The sequence below is a fragment of the Malaclemys terrapin genome, chromosome 23 (genome assembly GCF_027887155.1).
Source record: "Malaclemys terrapin pileata isolate rMalTer1 chromosome 23, rMalTer1.hap1, whole genome shotgun sequence".
NCBI lineage: Eukaryota > Metazoa > Chordata > Testudines > Emydidae > Malaclemys > Malaclemys terrapin.
Genome location: NC_071527.1, coordinates 2,604,757 through 2,625,585, shown reverse-complemented (window position 1 = coordinate 2,625,585; position 20,829 = coordinate 2,604,757). Strand labels below are relative to the sequence as shown.

General features: G+C 67.0%; 2 protein-coding genes across 2 annotated transcripts; one reads left to right on the top strand and one right to left on the bottom strand.

Moving 5' to 3' along the window:
• The first annotated feature begins 788 nt into the window (after nt 1-788).
• Nucleotides 789-14,607, top strand: STAT2 (signal transducer and activator of transcription 2). The gene is made up of 24 exons (XM_054012516.1): nt 789-1,018; nt 2,374-2,524; nt 2,876-3,041; nt 3,147-3,245; nt 3,499-3,613; nt 3,755-3,823; nt 4,566-4,651; nt 5,006-5,154; nt 5,712-5,870; nt 6,217-6,309; nt 6,554-6,613; nt 6,858-6,878; nt 7,309-7,402; nt 7,747-7,803; nt 8,164-8,247; nt 8,335-8,433; nt 8,742-8,877; nt 10,377-10,426; nt 10,509-10,597; nt 10,913-11,052; nt 11,327-11,515; nt 12,017-12,074; nt 12,363-12,655; nt 12,886-14,607. The coding sequence occupies exons 1-24, from the start codon at nt 988-990 to the stop codon at nt 13,023-13,025; spliced, it is 2,628 nt and encodes an 875-aa protein (XP_053868491.1). The 5' UTR covers nt 789-987; the 3' UTR covers nt 13,026-14,607.
• Nucleotides 14,608-14,871: 264 nt separating this feature from the next.
• IL23A (interleukin 23 subunit alpha) lies at nt 14,872-17,810 on the bottom strand. Its single transcript, XM_054012382.1, has 4 exons — nt 17,754-17,810; nt 16,066-16,158; nt 15,331-15,474; nt 14,872-15,040 (listed from the first exon to the last, which is right to left on the bottom strand). The coding sequence occupies exons 1-4, from the start codon at nt 17,760-17,762 to the stop codon at nt 14,891-14,893; spliced, it is 396 nt and encodes a 131-aa protein (XP_053868357.1). The 5' UTR covers nt 17,763-17,810; the 3' UTR covers nt 14,872-14,890.
• Nucleotides 17,811-20,829: the final 3,019 nt, after the last annotated feature.

Below are 20,829 nucleotides of genomic sequence, written 5' to 3'. Positions count from 1 at the left end.
GGCCTGTCGGGTGCCGGGGCCGCGGCTGGGGGCATGTGGTTTGTTTTGGTACCGTCTGCGCCTGAGTTTCCTCTCCTAGTTTCACATCCACATGCTGCTGTTTGGGCGAGTTCTCGAACATCCGCGGGAACGAAGCCAGGCTGGGGTCGGGGGCGGCAGCTCCTGCTGGCAGCAGTGGGGCGTTCCGGCCTCCAGGCCCCCACGGGCAAAGCTGGGGAGACTGTAACGACTTGGGAGGGGCAAGGGGTGCCCTCTGCCAACTGTGCCAAATTACTCTGCTGCTTTGAATCCACCTGGGGGGTTCCTTCTATGCTGGGCTGGGATCCAGGGCTGGGCTAGCAGGGGCTGTGGGTCGGGAGTGAGGGTCACCGGCAGAGCTGGGGGGGGGTGCAGGGCTGGGACAGCAGGGGGCTGTGGGTCGGGCGTGAGGGGCACTGGCAGAGCTGGGGGGGGTGCAGGGCTGGGCTAGCAGGGGCTGTGGGTCAGGCGTGAGGGTCACCGGCAGAGCTGGGGGGGGCAGGGCTGGGACAGCAGGGGGCTGTGGGTCGGGCGTGAGGGGCACTGGCAGAGCTGGCAGTGGGGTAGCCGGGCAGGGGGCTGCGGGTCGGGAGTGAGGGGCACTGGCAGAGCTGGCAGTGGGGTAGCCGGGCAGGAGGCTGCGGGTCGGGTGTGAGGGTCACTGGCAGAGCTGGGGGGGGTGCAGGGCTGGGACAGCAGGGGGCTGCGGGTCGGGCGTGAGGGGCACTGGCAGAGCTGGGGGGGGGAGCTCAGGCTGGATTCTTGCCCCAAAGGAAAGCAGGGGCTGTTTTGAGCTGGGAGTGCAGGGGGGGCGTGTCTCCAGCAGCCCCTTTCCATACCGAGCAGAGCCTGGCCCAGCGGCACCCTGGGGGTCAGGGCTGGGAGGGGGCTGGCTTAGAGCCACCGGGCCAGCGTCTGATCCTGCCAAGGCAGCAGCGGCTGTTTCCCGTGGTGGGTGCAGAGCCGGGAATGGCGCAGGCCCCAGGCGTGGGCGCTCCCTGTGAGTCAGGGACACGGGGCCTTTTCCTTCTAGGGGCGCCGGCCCCAGGGCGGGCACTGGCTGGCAGGGGGGATGGGACACGGGGCCTTTCCCCTCCAGGGGGTGCCAGCTCCAATCTGGCCCCAGGGCGGGGTCTGGCTGGTGGGAGGGAGGGGGCGGGAATGCCAACTGATGTACTTAAAGTACTGCCCAGGATCTTTTCAGGGGGAATAAGACAAAACGCCACATTTATTAGTAATACATGTGTTCATTAACACTGTATCATATGCATATAATATATTACACTTACACACACACACACAAACACACTCCGTCTTGTTGTTACCAATTAGTTGCTCCCCTTAACTTCACTGGCCAGGTGAGTTAGATGGGGGAGGGGGTGGAGCCGGGCTTCTGTCGATCCGGATCGATGCTCCCATGTTGACAAGACGAGACCCGGGGTCCTCTGCAAGACACCTCACTTTTATAGCAGCTTTCCTCTTATGCAAATCTAGACCAGATTGAAACTCTGTGTCTGTGTCCATTGGTCCTTTGTGCTGCTTTCTTTTGAGTGTTGTCCCAATGCTGCAAAGAGGGTGTTTCCAAAAGAAGGTGCTTGCTTCTAACCCCCGAGGCCCTCGGTATGTCTGCTTGTCTTTAATGAGCCCACTTGACACGTTTTATTGTCCTTGGGTCTGGCTCCCAGCCCCTCTCCAACAGTTGAGGCTGTCTGGAGGTGCTGCCTTCCATGCCTTGCTCATCCACACCTCATTCATTCAACAGGGCAATTGATTAAGAGTGGCGGGGGGAGGGGGGGGGGGAGAGAGCTCTTGTTCTACTGCTAGCACAAAGAAATTTTTCTTTTATTTTATTTTATCCTTAGGGGCTATAATATTATACCAAGGGCAAAGTTTCTAAATGAGGCTTTAATACAAAGTCCCATGAAAACAGAGGTCACACATGGGTAGACCCACCACAAGGTTATATGAAGAGGCACAATGTAAAGTCATATGAAAATTATCAGAGATTTATCTACACAACCACCAAAATAAGGTGTCACTAATGTAGCTGCATCCACCAGCCAGGAACAGCGGCCCCAGATGTGAGCAGGGATGCGGTGCGGGGCATGGGGGGTTGCACCACTTCTGGGCCTCTCTGTGGTTCTAAGAACAGCCGGGGTGGGGGCGGGTCCAGGCCCTGACCCCTGGGGAGCCCCCCCCCGCCAGCCAGTCCCCACCCTGGGTGTGGATCGGAGGGGACGGGCCCCGTGTCCCAGCCCCTGTCTCTGTGGCCTGGTGTCCTCGTCTTGCTGATGTCCTGGGCTGGGTGTGAAGGGGGGTCCCCCACTCATCTGCTGCCCTGGTTTGCCTTCCCAGACGCCGGGGACGGCTCCACCATGGCCCAGTGGCAGGAGGTCCAGCAGCTGGAGAACACCTACCTGGAGCAGGTGCACCAGCTGTACTCGGAGGACCACCTGCCCATGGATGTGCGGCAGTACCTGGCCCCCTGGCTCGAAGACCAGAACTGGTAACTGCCGGGCCGGGGAGGGAAGGGTTAACCGAGCGGTGGGGTGAGGGAGGAGTCAACAGCTGGGACCCGCAATCCACAGGGGTTGTCTCAGCTCAGCTCTAACGTGGGGGGAGTGTGTCTGATTTGGGGGGTCGGGGGGAGGGGAAAGATGCCCCCCGATGCGAGGGAAGGGAGAGCAGGAGAAGGTGGGTGGGTCCCCAGGGATTAGCTCAGCTGGGGGCTCCCCCAGAGCACGCAGCCAAAGACCCCCGGGTGCCTCCCCTGGCGCGGCCCCATGGATCCCCCGTTGGAGTTGTGGGGAACAGGCAGGAAGGGGCTCTGCAGTGCGCCCCCTTGTCTCTGCCCCAGGAGCCGGGCGGCTGAGCCCCCCGCGGCCGAGCTGCACTCTGCCCAGGCCCACATGCTCTTCCACACCCTGCTGGCCCTGCTGGACGACCAGTACAGCCGCTTCGGGGCCAGCGAGGACGACTTCGTGCTCAAGCACAACCTGCGCAAGTCCAAGCTCAACTTGCAGGTAGGGAGCGGGGCGCTGCAGGGGCGGGGGTGGGAGCCAGGCGCTGCGGGGGGGCGGGAGGCTGGCCACGGCCCTGCTGACCCACCCCCCCATGCTCTCGTCCAGGCCAATTACCAGGAGTGCCCGGAGCAGCTGGCCAACGTCATCGCCAACCTGCTGCGGGAGGAGAAGGCCATTCTGAGCAGGGGGCTCGCGGCCCAGCAGGTAAGCAGGGCCGGGGGGGGCTGATCCGGGGGCTTGTGGTATTTCTCACCCCACCCCCGGCTTCCCGCAGCACAGCGCCCCCCTACCACCGCATATGGGGAGAGCCCATCTCCTGGGTATCCATTTCCTTGCCCGGGGCCCTTCCTCCCCCGGCCTGCGGCTGGCTCTGTCTGGGGGGTGGGGCAGGGATCCCAGCATGGGGCGCGGCACTGGTGGGGCTAAAAGGGGCCTGTCCCTTGTGCGCCCCCTGCAGGCCGCCGCGCAGCCACCGTCCAGTGCCCCCATGGAGACGGACCGGCAGCAGAAGATCGAGCGGCGCCTGGCGGAGACCAGGGCAGCGGTGCAGGTGGGTACGGCCCGGCTATCGCGTATGCCCCCCTCCCCGCCCGGAGCTGGCTTTGAACCTGCGACCAGGTGGCTCCAGGCCCCAGGTGCCAGCCGGGCTGTGCCAGTGCCCGTGCCCCCGGCGCTCCCTGCCCCTGAACCGGTTCCCTTGGCCCCCCCAGGAGCTGGATCGCGGGACCTGGAGGAGCTACAGGACACCTTCGATTTCCGCTATAAGATGCACCGTATGGTTGGTGAGGAGCCCGGGCGGGCAGAGCGTGGCAGGGCCCGGCTGGCTGGTGGGGGGGGGGGGTGAGGGGTAGTCAGAGGGGTGGGGGGTCCCCCCTGCCTGCTCTACCCCAGTGTGCTGGAGCGGCCGGGCTGGGGACGCTGGAGAGCCCGGTGGGTGCAGGCCTTTGTCTTCCCTTTGAACAGGGGCAGAGCCAGGCCAGGAGCGGGTGGGGGGCGACTCGGAGAGGAGAGCTCCTCCCCAGAGCCAGCGCCGCCCTCCGTGCCCCAGTGCGGCGCTAGGGGGCTGAGGCCTCCTGTTCTATGGGCTGGGGGCGCTCTCCACTTGCAGTCAGCGCTGCCCCCCGTCCCCCCCCGTTCCAGAGAGGAGCTAGCGGGTGAAGGGCTCAGTGGGGGGTGCAGCGCTGCAGAGGGCAGGGCGGGGGGCTCAGTAGGGGGTGGGGCGCTGCAGAGGGCAGGGCGGGGGGCACTGCAGGGGGTGGGGCGAGGGCTCAATGGGGGGGCGCTGTGCTGCAGGGGGCGGGGGCACAGCAGGGGGTGGGGCGCTGCAGAGGGTAGGGCGGGGGGCTCAGTAGGGGGTAGGGCGGGGGGCACTGCAGGGGGTGGGGCGAGGGCTCAATGGGGGGCGCTGTGCTGCAGGGGGCCGGGGGTGGGGGGCACAGCAGGGGGTGGGTTCTGACCCATGGCTGCCGTTCCTGTGTCTCCCCCCCCCCCCCCCCTCACTGCGCCCTATCGCCGTCTCCCCAGCGAATGGCGCCTCCCCCAGCCCCGAGCTGGCCCGCCAGACGGAGCAGCTACAGGCCATGCTGAACAACCTGGACCGGAGCCGCAAGGTGAGGCTCCGCATGGGGCCAGCCCCCTGCTTGGGGGGCTCCGTGGGTCCCTGGGGCAGCTGGATCAAGGCGGCAGTCACCCCCCCCCCCCCCCCCCCCCCCCCCACATACACCTTCTCTGGGGGCTGGTTTTCCTGGGTCCCTTCCCCACTGGGTCTTGTCCGGACGTGCCTCAGTTTCCCAGGAGCTGCCGCCCAGCTGGGCCGGGCTCAGTGTCGTGCTGGGAGCTGTGCATGGCCGGTCGCCCCGGGGGGCTGGTGTCTTCCCCATGGGGTTCTCAGGAGCCAGTAGGGCAGGGCCCCCCCCCCCCCCCCGTGGGTCGCCCGGGGTCACAACGGACAGTGTCTCTGGCAGGACGTGCTGGCCCGGGCGCAGGAGCTGCTGGGCCGCTGTGAGACGCTGCGGGATTTCCTGCTGGAGGAGCTGGCCGAGTGGAAGGACCGGCAGCGGAGGGCCTGCATCGGGGCAGCCTGCGACACCAGCCTGAGCCGCCTGGAGACCTGGTAGGGGGTGATTGGGGGACGGGGGGGGGCAGGGAGGATGCTGCTTCCCCCTCCTCCCAGGAGTCTGGGACCCTTTCACCAGCTGGGGGAGGGGGTCAGGCACCGGGCAGACCCCAAAGCCGAGCGCAAACCCCAGACTGGCTCTGCAATTCGAGGTCCCCAACCCAGGGACAAGGGTGACGCCCCCAGCGTCCCAGCCCGCCCCGGGGGCTCTGCGGCCTGTCTCCCTCCCTCGGCACCGACGGTCCCTTATCACCCCAATGTTCAGGTGACTCCGCGTCCCAAAGGACCAGGCACGTCCCCCGAGATCCGGGCCCGGCGCTGTCCGACAGGAGCCTGCGGTTTATTACCTAGGGAAGAGAAACGAGCGAGTGGTTGCATGGGGGGGAAGCGGGTCCCACGGGCAGACACTCACAGCCGCTCTCTGGGGACGTCCCCCGGCTGGCCCGGGCTGGGGGTCTCTGGGCCGCCTTGTGTGTATCCCGCTGGGTGACGCGGCTCGCCGGCCCGGAGGGGTCCCCCCACCCCGGGCTGACCCGGCTCCTCTCCGCCCGCAGGTTCACGGGGGCGGCCGAGGTGCTGTTCCAACTCTGGCACCTCCTGCGGGCCCTGGGCGACCAGCATGTCAAGCTCACCTACCAGCACGACCCGCTGACCACGCAGCGACCCCTGCTGGAGAGCCGGCTGCAGGAGCAGCTCGCCTGCCTCTTGAGGAGGTGCTGGGGGCAGTGCCTGGGAGGTGGGGGGTGGTACATGGGGGCTGCCCCATAGGAGCATTGGTGTGCCTGGGGGGCTGGTGCATAGGGGAGCAGGGGCTGCCCCTAGGAGCGAGGGAGGAGGTGGGAGGATACGTGCGGGGGCGGGGGGCTGCCCCGAGGAGCATGGGGCTGCGTGGGGGGCTGGTGTGGGAGGGGGGGGGGCCGCCCCACAGATGCATGGGGGAGGGGCTCCTTGGTGCAGAGATCTGGCCGGCTCAGGCCACAGAGTTGGTGGTTGCTGGGCTATTTGGTATTGGGGGGGGGGGCACCCCAGGGTGCTAACGCCTCCCTCCCCCCCCCCCAGTGCCTTCGTGGTGGAAATCCAGCCCATTATGCCGTTCCCCAACCGGAGGCCCCTGGTGCTGAAAACTGGCAGCAAATTCTCCGTCCGCGCCAGGTGAGCCCCCCCCCCCAGCCTCCCAGACCATCCTGTGCGGGGGGGGGGGGGGGGGGGGGGGGGGGCTGGCGCTTACTCCACAACACCCCCCCCCCCCCACCCGGGCAGATCCCTGCTTCTGGCCCTGGCAGGATGGGCCCCGTTGGGAGCGGGTGGGCCTGGGGGCATAGTGGGCCCCCCCCGCCATGCAGGCCATGTGCCCTGCCAGGCCAGTGACGAGGGTGATGGGCTCCTCTCCACGCAGGCTCCTGGTCAAGCTGCAGGATCGAAGCCATCGGCTGGAGGTGAAAATCGTCCTCGACCAGTGAGTCATTCTCCCCCCCCCCCCCCCCGAGGGCGTTAACCCCCTTCCCCGAGGCCTGGAGGCCACAAGGCAGGGAGCCTGGCGGGTGGGGGGCAGGGGGCTCTGCCTGGGGGATGGGAACCCAGCACTGAGGGCACAAGGAAACCCTGGTTGGTGGGGGGAGCCCTGCGGGGGGGAGCTGGGGGGCAGGGTCCCCGGTGAAAGCAGTTGGTTTACTGATGGTGTCCTGTCTTTCCCCCTGCAGGCATCCCCCCGACGTGAAAGGGTGAGCGCTAGGCCGGAGAGACCTTCGGAGGGGACGGGCCGGACTGGGACCTGGGGCCTTTCCCCTCTAGGGGGCGCTGGCTCCCATCCGGCCCCAGGGCAGGGACTGGGGGGCTCGGGGCCTTTCCCCTCTAGGGGGCACCAGCCCTGACGTGGCCCCGGGACAGGGGGCGGGGGTCCAGTTTGTTCCCAGCCCCGGCTCTACTCCAGCCGAGGTGCCTGGGGCTGAGCGCTGCCCTCTGGCCGGCAGCGCCCCCCATGCGCTTGGCCTGGGGCCTCTGGGTATTTACTGGGCGCCCATCACCGGGGTCTCTGGCCCCGCCCAGCCCATGGCCTTGCTCCTGTATGACGGCCGGGACTCGAACCCGGGTCTCTGCCCCAGCGCGGCCCGGCCGGCCTCACGGCCCCGCCCCTCTCGCGTCTCCCCGCAGGTTCCGGAAATTCAACATCCTGACGTCCACCAGCAAGACACTGGTCCAGGATGATCCGCAGATGGAGGGGCTGGTCTGCGACTTCCGGCACATAGTACGGGCCAGGCACGGGGGGGACAGGACGCTTGGGGAGGGGCTGGGGAGCCCGGATGCCTGGGTCCTCAGTGGGAGGGGGCGCAGAGGGCAGATGGGGTGCGGAGCCCGGACGCCTGGGTTCCCAGCTTGGGGAGGGGCAGGGGCTAGGGAGCCTGGATGCCTGGGTTCTCCGTGGACGGGGGAGCAGAGGGCAGGTGGGTTGCGGAGCCCGGACACCTGGGTTCTCAGCTTGGGGAGGGGGAGTGGGGAGCCCTGCCCCAGGCAGGTGGTTCGGCCCCGTAGCCCCCCTGCTGCGGGGCGGGCAGGGGCCAAACGCTGACCTCCACCCTCTCTCCTTTGAAGTCGCTGAAGGACCAGAGGGCCGGGGCCTCGGGCAAAGGCAGCAAAGGTGCCAGCGAGGTGGGTTTCCTGCGTGTGCCCTGCCGGCTGGGGGGGGTGGGTGGTTGGCGCCTACAGCCAGGCCTGGGGGGGTCCATCCCCAGGGCAGAGTTGGACAGGGGGAGGAGAGCTGACAGTGGATTTAATGAGGACAGCCCCCACCCCATGCTTCCCCCTGGAGGGCTTCTACCCCAGGTGGGACCCACTGCCGCCCCTGGATGTGCCCAGCCCCCTCCCCTCGCTGGGTCACGACCTCCCTTACAAACCCGGACCCAGTGCGGTCGTCCCTCTGCGGGGACCCCCTGGGAGGCGCTGAAGCCCCCTGTGGCCGGAGGGGTCGCCCCTGGCTGACCCCCCCCCCCCTCCCCGTCTCTGTTCCAGGGCCTGCTGGCCGTCACGGAGGAGCTGCACCTCATCACATTCACACTGGACTATAAGTACCAGGAGCTGGCGCTGGAGCTGCAGGTGGGTGAGGAGGGGCTGGGGCGGGGGAGGGGAGGGTGTCTCGTTTGCTCCCCCCTCCCCTGCTGACGGCTCTCCCCTCCCCCCCAGACGTCTACCCTGCCCGTGGTGATCATCTCCAGCAACAACCAGCTCTCCAGCGCCTGGGGCTCCGTGCTCTGGTTCAACATGCTCAGCCCAGACCCCAAGGTGAGGGGCTCCCCCCAGCAGGCTGGCCAGGGGCTGGTGTTCGGCACGGCGTGGGGGGCTGGGGGGGTCAGGACACCACAGTTTGGGGGTGGGGCATCTCTTCCTCTTGTGCGGTTCGGCCCAGGGTGGGCTGCGTTCCCCACCACCGCCGCGGCTATGCCCAGGGGTGAGGGCCCCTTGCAGCCACGTCCCTGTGGCCCCATACGCCCCCCCCCCCCCACACACCGCTCCAGCAGCAGGGCCTGGTGGGGCCCCGATCCGGTTCCGGGGTGTCCCAGCTCCCCCGTAACCCCCCTCTCTCCCCGCAGAACCAGCTGTTCTTCTCCGCGCCGCCGGCCGCTTCCTGGGCCCAGCTGGCCGAGGTGCTGAACTGGCAGTTCTCAGCCGCCACCGAGCGCGGGCTGGACAAGGAGCAGCTGCACATGCTGGCGGAAAAGCTCTTGGGTAACGCGGGGGGTCAGCACCTGGCTAGCACCCCTACGGGCTGCAAGGCAGAGACTCCCCTGGGGGGGGAAGGCCCAGGCCTGTCCCGGCCGTAGCCCATCACTGGGGTCTCTGGACAGCGCTGAGGGGAGGGTGAGCCTAAAGGGAAGACCCCCAAGTCCACAGGGCTCAGAGCAGCTGGGCTGGACCCCCTGGCCTCTGCGCTGCCCCCTCCCATATGTGTGGGGCGGGCAGCGAGGGTGGGAGGAGTGGCACAGGGCGTGCCGGGACACCTGGGTTTTCCTCCCAAGTCTGACCTTGGGGGAGTCACTTCTCCTTGTACCCCACTTTCCCCTCTGCAGCGTCGGGAGGGGGTAGGCGATTGTGACGGGATCCCCGGGGTGCAGCGCTGTGCCGCCGTTAACTCACTAATCTGGGCTGTCTCTCGCAATGCCTTACTGGTGACAAGCAGCAAACCCCTCTGGGTGCTGGGATCCCTCAGCACAACCACGCGTGGAGCCCCACACCCAGCTCCATTGTGTGAACGCTCCCAGAGCCCCTTGTGAATCGCACAGAGAAAGGAACCAGTCAAATCCTCCCAGCCCTGTACCCCAGGAATATATCGTCCTGCTCCGCTCAAGACGAGCCGTGCGAATTTATTAATTGATTCCCCACTTCGTCAATGGAAAGTGGACATACACCAGCCTTTGCCAACCTGAGTAAACCCCCTTACCAGACGCTTCAGGCAAACGCGCTGGCAAAGATAAACATGTTTATCGACTACAAAAGAGATTTTAAGTGATAGGCAAAAAGTCCAAGTTAGTTACCAAGAGAAAATAAGACCTAAGCCCGCAGTCTAAACTCTCAACCCCATGAGACGGGGCAGCATCGACGAAGCCGTTTTCCTCTCCCCACGGGATATTGCCGTTCATAGTACACAGGTTCCACCCCTGAAACCGGGGCAGTCTCCTCTGCTGACGTCTTCCGTCTTCTGAGCGTCCTTGTTGCTGGCAGCACAGGTGGGGGCAGGAGAAAGACCCAGCGTGGGGCCCCCGAGTTCTGTTTTATCCCCTCAGTCCCGGTGCTCGGCGAACGCAAGTCTGGGGGGTGTTGTTGAGTCACAAGGTGACACGCTACCCTGGTGTGTAATTTCTCTGCTGGACGACGTCCGTTCAGCCCCCCTCCCCCCACCCCCGGCATCGGTTCTCCCCCTTGTCGTTGTCTCTGGAGAGCTGGTCTCTGGGCGCTTCCCAGCCCCACAACCCTACAACGCACTTCTGATGATTTCCTCTGCCTGATGATACACACACGGAACTAGAACAGAGGCTTTCAGCAGCTGGTAACCCTGTCCCGACACCTGCCACTATCCCCGCAGAATGTGGGGGTTACAGGGCGCTCCCCCAGTCACAGCAATGGTCCCTGCCGGGGGGGGGGGTCAGTGCTGAGTCTGGGGATGAGGACGCCAGAGAAGCTGCGTTAATTCACCCTGCAATTTTCTCTTTCCTGCCCCCATCTTAAAGGGCCAGAAGCCACCCCCGCCAGCACTCTGACCTGGGCCAAGTTCGCCAAGGTAGGTGGCTGCTGAGTGTGACTGTCCCCTTCCCCCTCCCCCCGTAACCCCCCCTCAGCCTCTCGCCTCCTCTTTGCTGCAGGACAACCCGCCCGTCTTCTCCTTCTGGACCTGGCTGGACGGGATCCTGGGCTTGATCCGAGACCACCTGGGCCAGCTCTGGAAGGACGGGTAGGGGCTGGGCGGGGCGCTGATCTGAGCAGCGCATGGGGTGCCTGCTCCCCCGTGTGGTCAGACCCAGAACTGCAGCTGCTCCCCCCACTGGCTTTCCCCGGACCCTGAACCGGGCCCAGCTCAGCCCATTATGGGGTGGAGGAGGATTTAGGGGAGCAGCTGCCCCCCCCCCCAGCTAAAGGGGACAGGGGCCGTGCAGCCCCGGAGGAGTGAGGATCCCGGGTGCTGAGCGTGGTGGGGATGGGGCGCTGGGGGGCTCCTCCGGGGGGCCCAGCCGGCCGCTGACCCAGGCTCCGCTCCGCTCCCCTCCAGGCACATCATGGGCTTCGTGAGCCGCAGGCGGGAGCGGCAGCTGCTGAAGAGGAAGCAGATGGGCACCTTCCTGCTGCGTTTCAGCGAGAGCAGCCGCGAGGGCGGCATTACCTGCAGCTGGGTGGAGCCCGGGGAGAAAGGTGGGTCTGCCCCAGGGCGCGGCCCCCCCCTGCTCCCCAGGTCCGGAGCCAGGCGCTTGCGCTGGGGAAGAGAACCCAGGAGTCCGGGCTCACTGGGTGCCATTTATCGTGGGGCGGGGCCAGTGTTCCCTAATGGTTGGAATGGGACATTGTGAACCCGGACTCCTGGGTTCTCCTCCCAGCGCTGGGAGATCTTGGTGCAGCCTGTCCCATCTCTGGGGCTCTGCCTGGCAGTGACCCCCCTCCCCCCGCTGTGCCCGACTCCCCCTCCCAGGTCAGCCCAAGGTCCGTTCCGTGGAGCCCTACACCAAGACGGAGCTGACGTCGCTGCCGCTGCCTGACATCATCCACGACTACCAGCTGGTGGCCGCCGAGAACATCCCCGAGAACCCCCTCAAGTTCCTGTACCCCGGCACGCCCCGGGACGAGGCCTTTGGGAAGTACTACACCGAGAGGAGGGAAGGTACTGCCGCTCGCCTCCCCCCGCAGCCCCTGCTAGCCCAGCCCTGGGCTCCCCCCTTCCCCGGCTCTGCCAGGGCCCCTCAGTCCTGACCCGCAGCCCCCTTCCAACCCAGCCCTGGGCTCCCCAACCCCAGCTCTGCCAGTGCCCCTCACTCCCGACCCACAGCCCCCTGCTAGCCCAGCCCTGGGCTCCCTCCGCACAGCCCTGCCTGTGCCCCTCACTCCCGACCCGCAGCCCCTGCTAGCCCAGCCCTGGGCTCCCCCCAGCTCTGCCGGTGCCCCTCACTCCCGCCCCACAGCCCTGGGCTCCCCCCGCCCCACAGCTGTGCCGGTGCCCCTCACTCCTCCCAGCCCTGGTACAACACTCCGTTACTCTATGTGCGGCCGAGGTGAGAATTGCTGCCCGGCTGGTTTGGTGGGGGGAGGGTCTCACGGGGGAGGGGAGGGGTTCTCGCCTTGGCTCCCCTCTCTCTGACCCCTCTGTTATTCCCCTTCCCCCCAGTGGACCTGCTGGAGCAGAGGAAGTACCTGAACCGGCGCCTGATCAGAGTGTCCTCCAGGTGAGGGAGCCGGACGCCGGGGTCCCTGCGTGCTGCCCCAGCCCTTCAGAGGAAATACCTGATTTCTCCCCCACCCCATCCAAGGGCCCAGCCCCTCTCCCTGGCCGGGCTGCCCCCGGGGGACTCCCAGCGACACCCCCTCCCCTCCCATCCCTAGTCGGGGCTACGCAGCCCTTCGAATCCCCTCCCCGCTCCAGCTGGGCTTGGGGCCTGGGTGGGGTTCCCCGTTCCTGAGAGCACCCCCTCCCCCGCTGCACACCCGCTAAGCCAGGCCCCCTCTCTTCCTAGGCAGCCCCATGAACCATGGCTCCCGGAGGACATGGGGGCGGTGCCCCCTGCAGCTGAGGGGCTGGCAGCCAATCACCTGGAGGCACTGGGGCTGGGGGCCTATGGACTGGAGCAGATGCTGGAGCTGGGACCCAATGGGCTGGAGCCGGCGCTGGAGCCGGGACCCAATGGGCTGGAGCGGGCGCTGGAGCCGGGGGCCAATGGGCTGGAGGCGCTGGAGCCGGGGGCCAGTACTCAAGAGGTGCTGGAGGCGCTGGAGCAAGAACTGGACCAGATGAGGTTTGATCGGGCTGGTGAGTCCAATTCCTGCCCTGGGGGACGGGGACGGGGCCTAGGGGGAGAGGGCGCTTGGCACCAAGAGGGTGCGGGGAGTAAAGAGGCCAACCCCCTCATCCCAGCTCTGCCAGTGCCCCTCACTCCCGACCTGCAGCCCCCACTGTCGCAGCCCCGGTTGTGTTCCTTTTCCCCAGGCCCTGCGCCCCCCCCCTCAGCTCCCCTGAGCCCGGTTCCCCTTCTCTTGCAGGCTCCAACGTGCTCCGAGGCGGGGACCCCTACCTGCCCCCGCCGGACGACATGCCCCCGCCGGGGCTGCCTGCCAACGCCTTGTTCCTGGGGGCCAACGACCTCACCCCGCTCCAGGTCGACTCCAAGGACTTCCAGTGACAGCATCTCCCCTCGCTGGGGGGCTTGGAGGCCAGGGCCTTTTCCCCACCCCTGTTTATTGGGGGGTGGCCCTGGCTCTGCCCTTCCCCTGCCTTCCGGCTAGGCCCCGGGGCCTCCCATTGGCCTAGGGGGGCTGTGGTTCTCAGGCCTTCCTGGCTAGGGGGGTTCTGGCCTTAGTGTTGGGGGTGCAGGTGGCTCCCCCCAGGGGTGAGACGAACTCTTTCTCTTGTAAATAAACCTGCCCCGCCCCAGCTTGCTGTGGTGCTGATGGGGGGGGGGGGGATCCCCCGAACTGTCTATCCCCCTTGTCAAGTATCAGAGGGGTAGCCCTGTTAGTCTGGGTCTGTAAAAAGTCCTGTGGCACCTTATAGACTAACAGACGTATTGGAGCATGAGCTTTCGTGGGTGAACACCCTTGGGGGGCCCTGTGTGGGCTGCACCCTCCAGCTGCCAGGGGCTGTTGTGCTCTGGATGGCCACCAGAGGGCACCACACCCTCTCCTACTATTCCTGCCCCCCCCAAGGTTGCAGAGCTGGGGGGTTCCCCCCCTCTGGAGGGGAGCCCCTGGCCCTTCGCCGAAGCAGAATTCTGCTCCCCCCCAAGCCAGGAGCAGGGCCCTGGCTGGCTGCCGGGGCCTGAGGCCCCCAGGCTGGGCTGGTTCCAGGGTGGGGGGAGGGGCCTGGATGTGGGGAGGAGCAGGGAGGGCTGAGCCTGGGGGGAGGGGTGTGTTACCAGGCAGCCCACCCCCCACCCCCCGGGGGTGCACTAGGGGCTGGGACTGGCTTGAGGCTTCCCAGGGTGTCAAAGCTGGGAGCAGACCCCAGGCGTCTTGCCCCTCAGTCCATCCATGTCCCCCCTGCCCCTCAACCACACTGCCTCCTCCTGAAGTGGGGGGGGGCTGAGCAGGGAGGACGATGCCCCTGCTGCCTGCCAACAGGCAGAAACCCCTGCCCCCGGCACTGTCCTTGGAGAGGCCCTGACCCATCTGCAGGGAGGCTGGGGTGGGGGGCTGGGTGTTGGTCTCTGAGATGATCCTGTCCTGAGCTTGGTGGCCCAAGGGTGCAACCCCCAGCTCCCCCACCCCACGTGGTGCCAGTCACGTGGCTGGGAATTTTTCATAATATTTTGTATGATGACTGTGTGTGCCTCAGTTTCCCCAGGTGCTGCATAGTAAACCTCCCCCGTCCCCACACCTCGTTTACTCCGTGCAGCGACCCAGGTGTGACTGACAATGCCAGGCTGGCTGGGGCCTGGGCCCCTTGCCCCGGAGAGGCCCAGAAGACAACGGCCTGGGCATTTGGATCCTAGCAACTATTGCCCCTGGTCGGCCGACCCTCTGCAGGAAGCCAGCCCGGTGCGACCAGCTGGAGAGCAACGCGCCAAGGAGGAGGAAGACCAGGGGCTGAGGTTTGCCCGGGAACAGAAGACAGGACTGAGGGGGGCCGAGGACTGTTGTTAAGTGCGGGCTGCTGGAAGCCGCGGACCCTTCGGCACTGGGCTCTGGACTGACCCCCAAAGACTTTCCAATTCTTTGTGCTGCCCCAAGGTCTTCCTAGATGTGTAATAAACCCCCCAAACAGCACGAGGCGTAGGCCGGTCTGTACAAATCAAACCTCTTTAATAGGCCCTGACGGCTGGGGCGCCGATAAATATCATAAATAGCCACCCGGCGGGGGCATAAATAGACAGCGGCTGCGCATAAATAACCCGCTGACCGGGCAATAAATACACGGGGTGGGGGGGGCCGGCGTTTTACGCCAAACATCAGAGTCCAGAAGCGGGCGGAGCTCAGGGTTGGCTTCACAGGGCGTCCGCGGCTGGAGTGGAATCGACTCCATGGCTCCTGGGTAAATGCTCCCCCCAGCCTAGTGGGTGGCCGCGCTGTGGGCGAAGACCCGTGCCATCACGGCTGAGAAGGAGCGGAGCTGGTGGAGGATGCGGCGCCGGAGCAGGGGCCGTTCCCAGGGCTGGCTCTGCTGCGGCGGGGTCCCTGACCCCTCGGCGAAGCTGCCATCCTGCTGGGCGAAAGGACAGTGGGGTTACGCTGGGCGCTGTGGCCCTCGACCCAGGAGCTGGAACCAGCCCTAACACCCCCCCCCCCAGGCTGGCATAGGCCTTGGAAGATGGCACAGGGGGCTTGGTAGCACCAAGGCCTGGAGGGGCCCCCCCTAGAGTAGCGCTGACTGGAGCTGCCAGAGGCCCCTGGCTGCTGCTGGGGGGGTTATTCACCCTGCCCCCCCTTGCCCCGTGTGGGCCCCCGCCCCCCCCAGGGCTAGTGGATCCCATGTCGCGGGGCCCCTCTCACCTGGACGAGGCTGGTCAGCTGGGCCAGGGCGCCCTGTAGTGTGGCCATGGGGCTGGTGTCGGGGCCCCCCAGCTCGGCGAAGACGTCGGAGCCCAGCAGCGCCTGGTAATGCTGCAGGGCCTTGCGGATCCGGCGCAGGCAGCTCTGGGGGTGGGAAGGGGTATGAGGCGGTGTCGGGGGGGGTGTCTCTGGCTCCCACTCCTTTGGGAGCCCCTATCCCTGCTGCTCCCCACCCCCAACTAGGGGCTTGTTCCCGAGTCCAGGGGCATCGTGGCTGGGGGAGACCCCGGCCCGGCTATGGGGGGAGATCAGCCCTCCCCCCGCCCCGCCATCCCCCTCATTCACTGAGCATGTTATTGGAGGGGGGGCTGAATGATTATTTTCTACATCTCTCTCCCTCCCTGCCCCCCCGCTTCCTATCTGCCCTTTCCCCCCCATCCCTTCAGCTCGCCTGTCTCCCTCCAGCTCGCCCATCTACCCTTCCGCCCCATCCCTCCAGCTCGCCCGTCTCCCTCCAGCTCGCCCATCTGCCCTTCCGCCCCATCCCTCCAGCTCGCCCATCCGCCCTCCCCCCCATCCCTTCAGCTCGCCCGTCTCCCTCCAGCTCGCCCATCTGCCCTTTCACCCCATCCCTCCAGCTCGCCCGTCTCCCTCCAGCTCGCCCATCCGCCCTTCCCCCTCTGCCCCCAGCTTGCCCATCCATCCCCCCCACCCTGGGGCCCTTCCGGCTGGTACCTGGTCAGAGCCCAGCTTGGCTGGGTCGCAGTTGTCGCTGCACCGGATCTGGGGGGTCAGGTCCTCGCTGGGCTTCTCCTCCACCAGGTTCATCTGGTTGGGGACAGCAGAGCTTGGGGTCAGCCTGGGGCTGGGGCCAGCCGCTCCCCACACAGCTCCCCTCCATCCATTGCCACAGCCACTCCCCCCACAGCCCCCCTCCATCCATCGCTGCAGCCAGGCCCCCCCACAGCCCCCCTCCATCCATCTCTCCAGCTGCTCCCCCCCACAGCCCCCCCTCCATCCTTTATTGCAGCCCCCCCAGCTTCCCTCCTCCATCCATTGCTGCAGCCAGGCCCCCCCGAACCCTCCCTCCATTCATCACCCCAGCTGGCCCCTCATCTCCATCCATCTCTCCAGCTGCTCCCCACCTCCGTCCATCACCCTAGACATCCCCATGGCTCCCATCCCCAGCCATTCCGCCCCCCCATTCATTCCCATTCAGCTGCTGCACACTCCTCTGTGTACCTGCCCCTACTCGCCCCCCTCCCTCCAGGGGCCCAAGGCTCGGGGGGGTCACCCCCTAGATGGATGCAATACCAGCCCCTCCCCCTGCCCTCCAAGTTGTCCCAGGCTGGTGCCTCCCAGCCCAGGAAAGGCCCAGCTCAGAACCGGGATAGTCCCATGCGCTGGGTTTTTTTAGACACCTTGTGAATTTCTGGAACCGCTTCCTGGAGCGGTCACGTTCCCCTAGCCTGTCCACACGCCCCCCCCCTCCCCTGTCTGTCCATCCATCACTGTTCACGCCCCCCCAGCCTGTCCACACACACCCCGTCTGTCCGTCCATCACTGGACATGTCCCACTCACAGCCTGTCCACACACACCCCATCTGTCCGTCCGACACTGTTCACACACCCCCAGCCTGTCCACATACACCCTGTCTGTCCGTCCGTCACTGTTCACGCCTCCCCCAGCCTGTCCCCACACACCCTGTCTGTCCATCCATCACTGGACACATTCCCCCAGCCTGTCCACACACACCCCGCCTGTCCGTCCGACACTGTTCACACACCCCCAGCCTGTCCACATACACCCCATCTGTCCATCCATCACTGTTCACGCCCCCCTCCCCCAGCCTGTCTACACACACCCCGTCTGTCCATCCAACACTGTTCACGCCCCTCCAGCCTGTCCCCACACACTCCGTCTGTCCGTCCATCACTGGACACATCCCCCCCAGCCTGTCCACATTCACCCCGTCTGTGTGTCCATCACTGGACATGTTCCACCTGCAGCCTGTCCGCCTCCCCCCATCTGTCTGTCTCTAGCCATGCGCCCCCAGCCGTCCCACCCCATATCTTCACCCTCCTCCCATCTGTCTGTCCATCCTAGAAACCCATCCATCCAGCCCCCTGTGTCCTGTCGCTGGTGCTGCCCATGTGCTGAAAGCCCCTTTCTAGCTGACCGTCGAGCTGCTGACAGGGCTGGACCCACGGCCAGACCCCAGTTGGCTCAGCTCTGCCTGCCCTGCAGAGGTCAAGCCCATCCCCGTGGCCTCTGAGCACTTCCCAGGCTGTGAGGCAGGGCAGGGCCGTCTGTGGCTCGGCCCCCCCACATCATCCGCCTCCAGCCGGCAGGGGCTCCCGTGCCCCCCCCTCTGGCCCCCAGGAGCCCCCCCCCCCGTCAGTCCCTGCCCGGCCCCACTCACCAAGCTCATGTGGCCCTCGAGGTCCCAGGCCAGCTTGTTGACCTGGCTGGAGAAATGCTTGCAACGCTGCCAGTCGGGGCCGGGGGTCCCCGGCAGGACCCTCTCCTGGGAGGCGGCCAGCAGCCCCAGGAAGCAAAGGAGGGCGCTGGGCCAGTGACTCCTGAGGTTCTGCATGTCCCTGTGTCCCTGTGGGTCGGTGTGTGGGGCGCTGGGCTGGGCCCGGGCTGTATTTATGGGCTGCAGGTGACTCAACGGGCAGGTGGGGTTTCCCCTGGGACGGCAGGTAGCACCCCCGGGGATGGTGTCAGCTCCAGCCCCGGCTGAGCGCGATGTCATCGCCGCCCGAGGCCGGTTACTGCGAAATCGCTGCCTCCCCGCGAAAGCAGAAGCGATACCGGGGGGGTGGGGGGGCAGCGGGACCCACGGATCGTACCAGCTCCTTGGCTCCCTGTGGCTCCCCACAGAGAGTGATGCCTCCATTGTTCAACACCCTGCGGCTCCCAAATCCCCCTTCGCGCCCCCTCCCCAAACCCAACAAACCCCAAGGTATTTTCTTACTGCGAAGTATGTCATCCCGGAGTCAGCGACGGGCGCCAGACCCCGGAGTCCTGGCTCCCAGCTCCCCCCGCTCTGACCCACCAGACCCCACTCCCCTCCCAGAGATGGGGATAGAACCCAGGAGTCCTGGCTACCAGCCCCCCGGCTCTAACCCACCAGCCCCCGCTCCCCTCCCAGAGCCAGGGAGAGAACCCAGGAGTCCTGGCTCCCAGCCCCCTCCTGCTCTAACCCTTAGACCCCACTCCCCTCACAGAGCTGGGAGAGAACCCAGGAGTCCTGGCTCCCAGCCCCCCTGCTCTACCCACCAGCCCCCACTCCCCTCCCAGAGCCAGGGAGAGAACCCAGGAGTCCTGGCTCCCTGCCCCCCCTGCTCTAACCCACCAGCCCCCGCTCCCCTGCCAGAGCTGGGGATAGAACCCAGGAGTCCTGGCTCCCTGCCCGCCCCCTGCTCTAACCCACCAGCCCCCGCTCCCCTCCCAGAGCTGGGGATAGAACCCCGGAGTCCTGGCTCCCAGCCCCCCTGCTCTAACCCACCAGCCCCCGCTCCCCTCCCAGAGCCAGGGAGAGAACCCAGGAGTCCTGGCTCCCTGCCCCCCCTGCTCTAACCCTTAGACCCCACTCCCCTCCCAGAGCTGGGAGAGAACCCAGGAGTCCTGATTCCTGGGTTCCTGCACTGGACCCTCCTGCTCCCTCTCAGCTCACCCAGTTATGCCCCCCACCCCCACCCCCAGCTGAGCTCGCAGGCCTCAGTTTCCCTGGCACAGCCAGCTATTGGGCAGTGTCCCCTGGTATTTGGGCGGGATGTGGCTGAGACCCCAGCGATCAGGTGGGGGCGGCAGGGGGGGGCTCTGGGCTGATTCAGTGAAGGTCTCCCCAAGGCATCAAACGTCAACCCACAGTAACCCCCTTCGCAATGCTCGCTGCCCAGCGTGGGGCCAGGACGGGGGGGGGGGGGGGGGGGCTCATCCCACCAGCGGGGAGCTACGCTCCAACCAAGGAGGAATGAGAAAAAAACATGGACGGCAGGGGGCAAAGGGCAGGGCCTGGGGAGGGGGCAGGCAAAGGGATGGGGCCGTCGGGAAGGGGGGCGAAGGGATGGGACCCAGAGGGGGTGGGGGGCAAAGGGGGTCAGGGGGTGAAGGGACAGGACCCTGGGGCAAATGGCAAAGGGATGGGGCCCAGAGGGGGTGGGGAGGTGAAGGGACAGGGCCCTGGGGGTGGCCCTTGGGCAGGGGTGAAGGGATGGATTTACTGGGGGGGGGGCAGCAAAGTGGCAGGGCCCTGGGGGCAGGGGGCAGAGGGTTCTGGGGCGGTGGGGGGATGACATCTCCCCTGGTGAGAGGGATCCGAGAGCCATGGGGCTGGTGGCTGGCACTGGATGAGGGGGGCTCAGGACGTTACCCCCCCTGGCAGCCCCCTGCACCCCCCCACAGGCTGCTCCGCCTTCATGCTGCTCTGGGACCCCAGCTCCAGGTGGGGGCCGCTGATGCCTGGGGGGGCCCCTGACCTAGCAGTACCATGGGGGGATGTGGGGGTTAGGGCTCTACCCCCCCCATAGGCAAGTGGGGCTGGCGGGGGGAGCCGAGCACTCAGTCTATGGGAGGACACCTGCTTAGCATGGCAGGGGGGGGGGGAGCTGGACACTCCCCCCCCGGGGAGCCGGGCATTCCAGGCCTGTCACAATCCAGGAATCCTGGGCGCCCGCCTGGCGAGGAAAACACAGCGCCTGGGGCCAGCGCCCGCGGGGGCGGGTGAGGACAGACCGGGAAGGAGCCACTTCCTCCCGCTGTGGCTGGGGGGGGGGGGAGCGGCGGGGGGGGGGCAAGATCCCCTGGAGCCATGGACAGGTGAGGCGCCAGGGACCGGCCTTCGGGCACCTGGGCACGGCCGGGGCCGGGCACTGACTCCGGGTCCTTGGGGGCCTTGGGAGGGAGGGGGAGGAATGGGTGGGGCTGGGTGGAGGGGAGATATGGGGGGGAGCACAGGGGCAGTGTGGGGTGGGGGGAAAAGAGGGAGCACAGAGAGGGGGAGCATGGGGGGCAGAGGGATGGGGATATGAGGGGCGAGAGGGGGCTTGAGGGCTCAGGGAGGGGATGGGGAGAATGGGGGTCAGAGAGAGGCACAGGGAGGATGAGGGGGCACAGGGAGGGGAGGATGGGGGCGGAGGGGGGCACAGGGAGGGGAGCATGGGGGGCTGAGGGGACACAGGGAGGGGAGGGGGAGCATGGGGGGCTGAGGGGGGCAGAGGGTGCGGGGGGAGGATGAGGGGGCTGAGGAGGGCACAGGGAGGGGAGGGGAAGCATGGGGGGGCTGAAGGGGGAACAGGGAGGGGAGGGGGAGGATGAAGGGGATGAGGTGGCACAGGGAGCGGGGGAGGATGCGAGGGGCACAGGGAGGAGAGGGGGAGCATGGGGGGCTGAGGGGGGCACAGGTAGCGGGGGGAGGATGAGGGGGCTGAGGGGGGCACAGGGAGGGGAGGGGGAGCATGGGGGGGGGGCTGAGGGGGGCACAGGTAGCG

Excerpts from the sequence above, each read along its gene's own strand:
- STAT2 (XM_054012516.1), top strand. The coding sequence starts at position 988 with ATGGCGCAGGCCCCAGGCGTGGGCGCTCCCT. Across the intron at positions 8,248-8,334 it reads AGCTGGCGCTGGAGCTGCAG|ACGTCTACCCTGCCCGTGGT; the intron begins GTGGGTGAGGAG and ends CCTCCCCCCCAG. Across the intron at positions 12,075-12,362 it reads CTGATCAGAGTGTCCTCCAG|GCAGCCCCATGAACCATGGC; the intron begins GTGAGGGAGCCG and ends CTCTCTTCCTAG.
- IL23A (XM_054012382.1), bottom strand. Across the intron at positions 15,475-16,065 it reads CCAAGCTGGGCTCTGACCAG|AGCTGCCTGCGCCGGATCCG; the intron begins GTACCAGCCGGA and ends TCCCACCCCCAG. Across the intron at positions 15,041-15,330 it reads AGCTGACCAGCCTCGTCCAG|GATGGCAGCTTCGCCGAGGG; the intron begins GTGAGAGGGGCC and ends TTCGCCCAGCAG.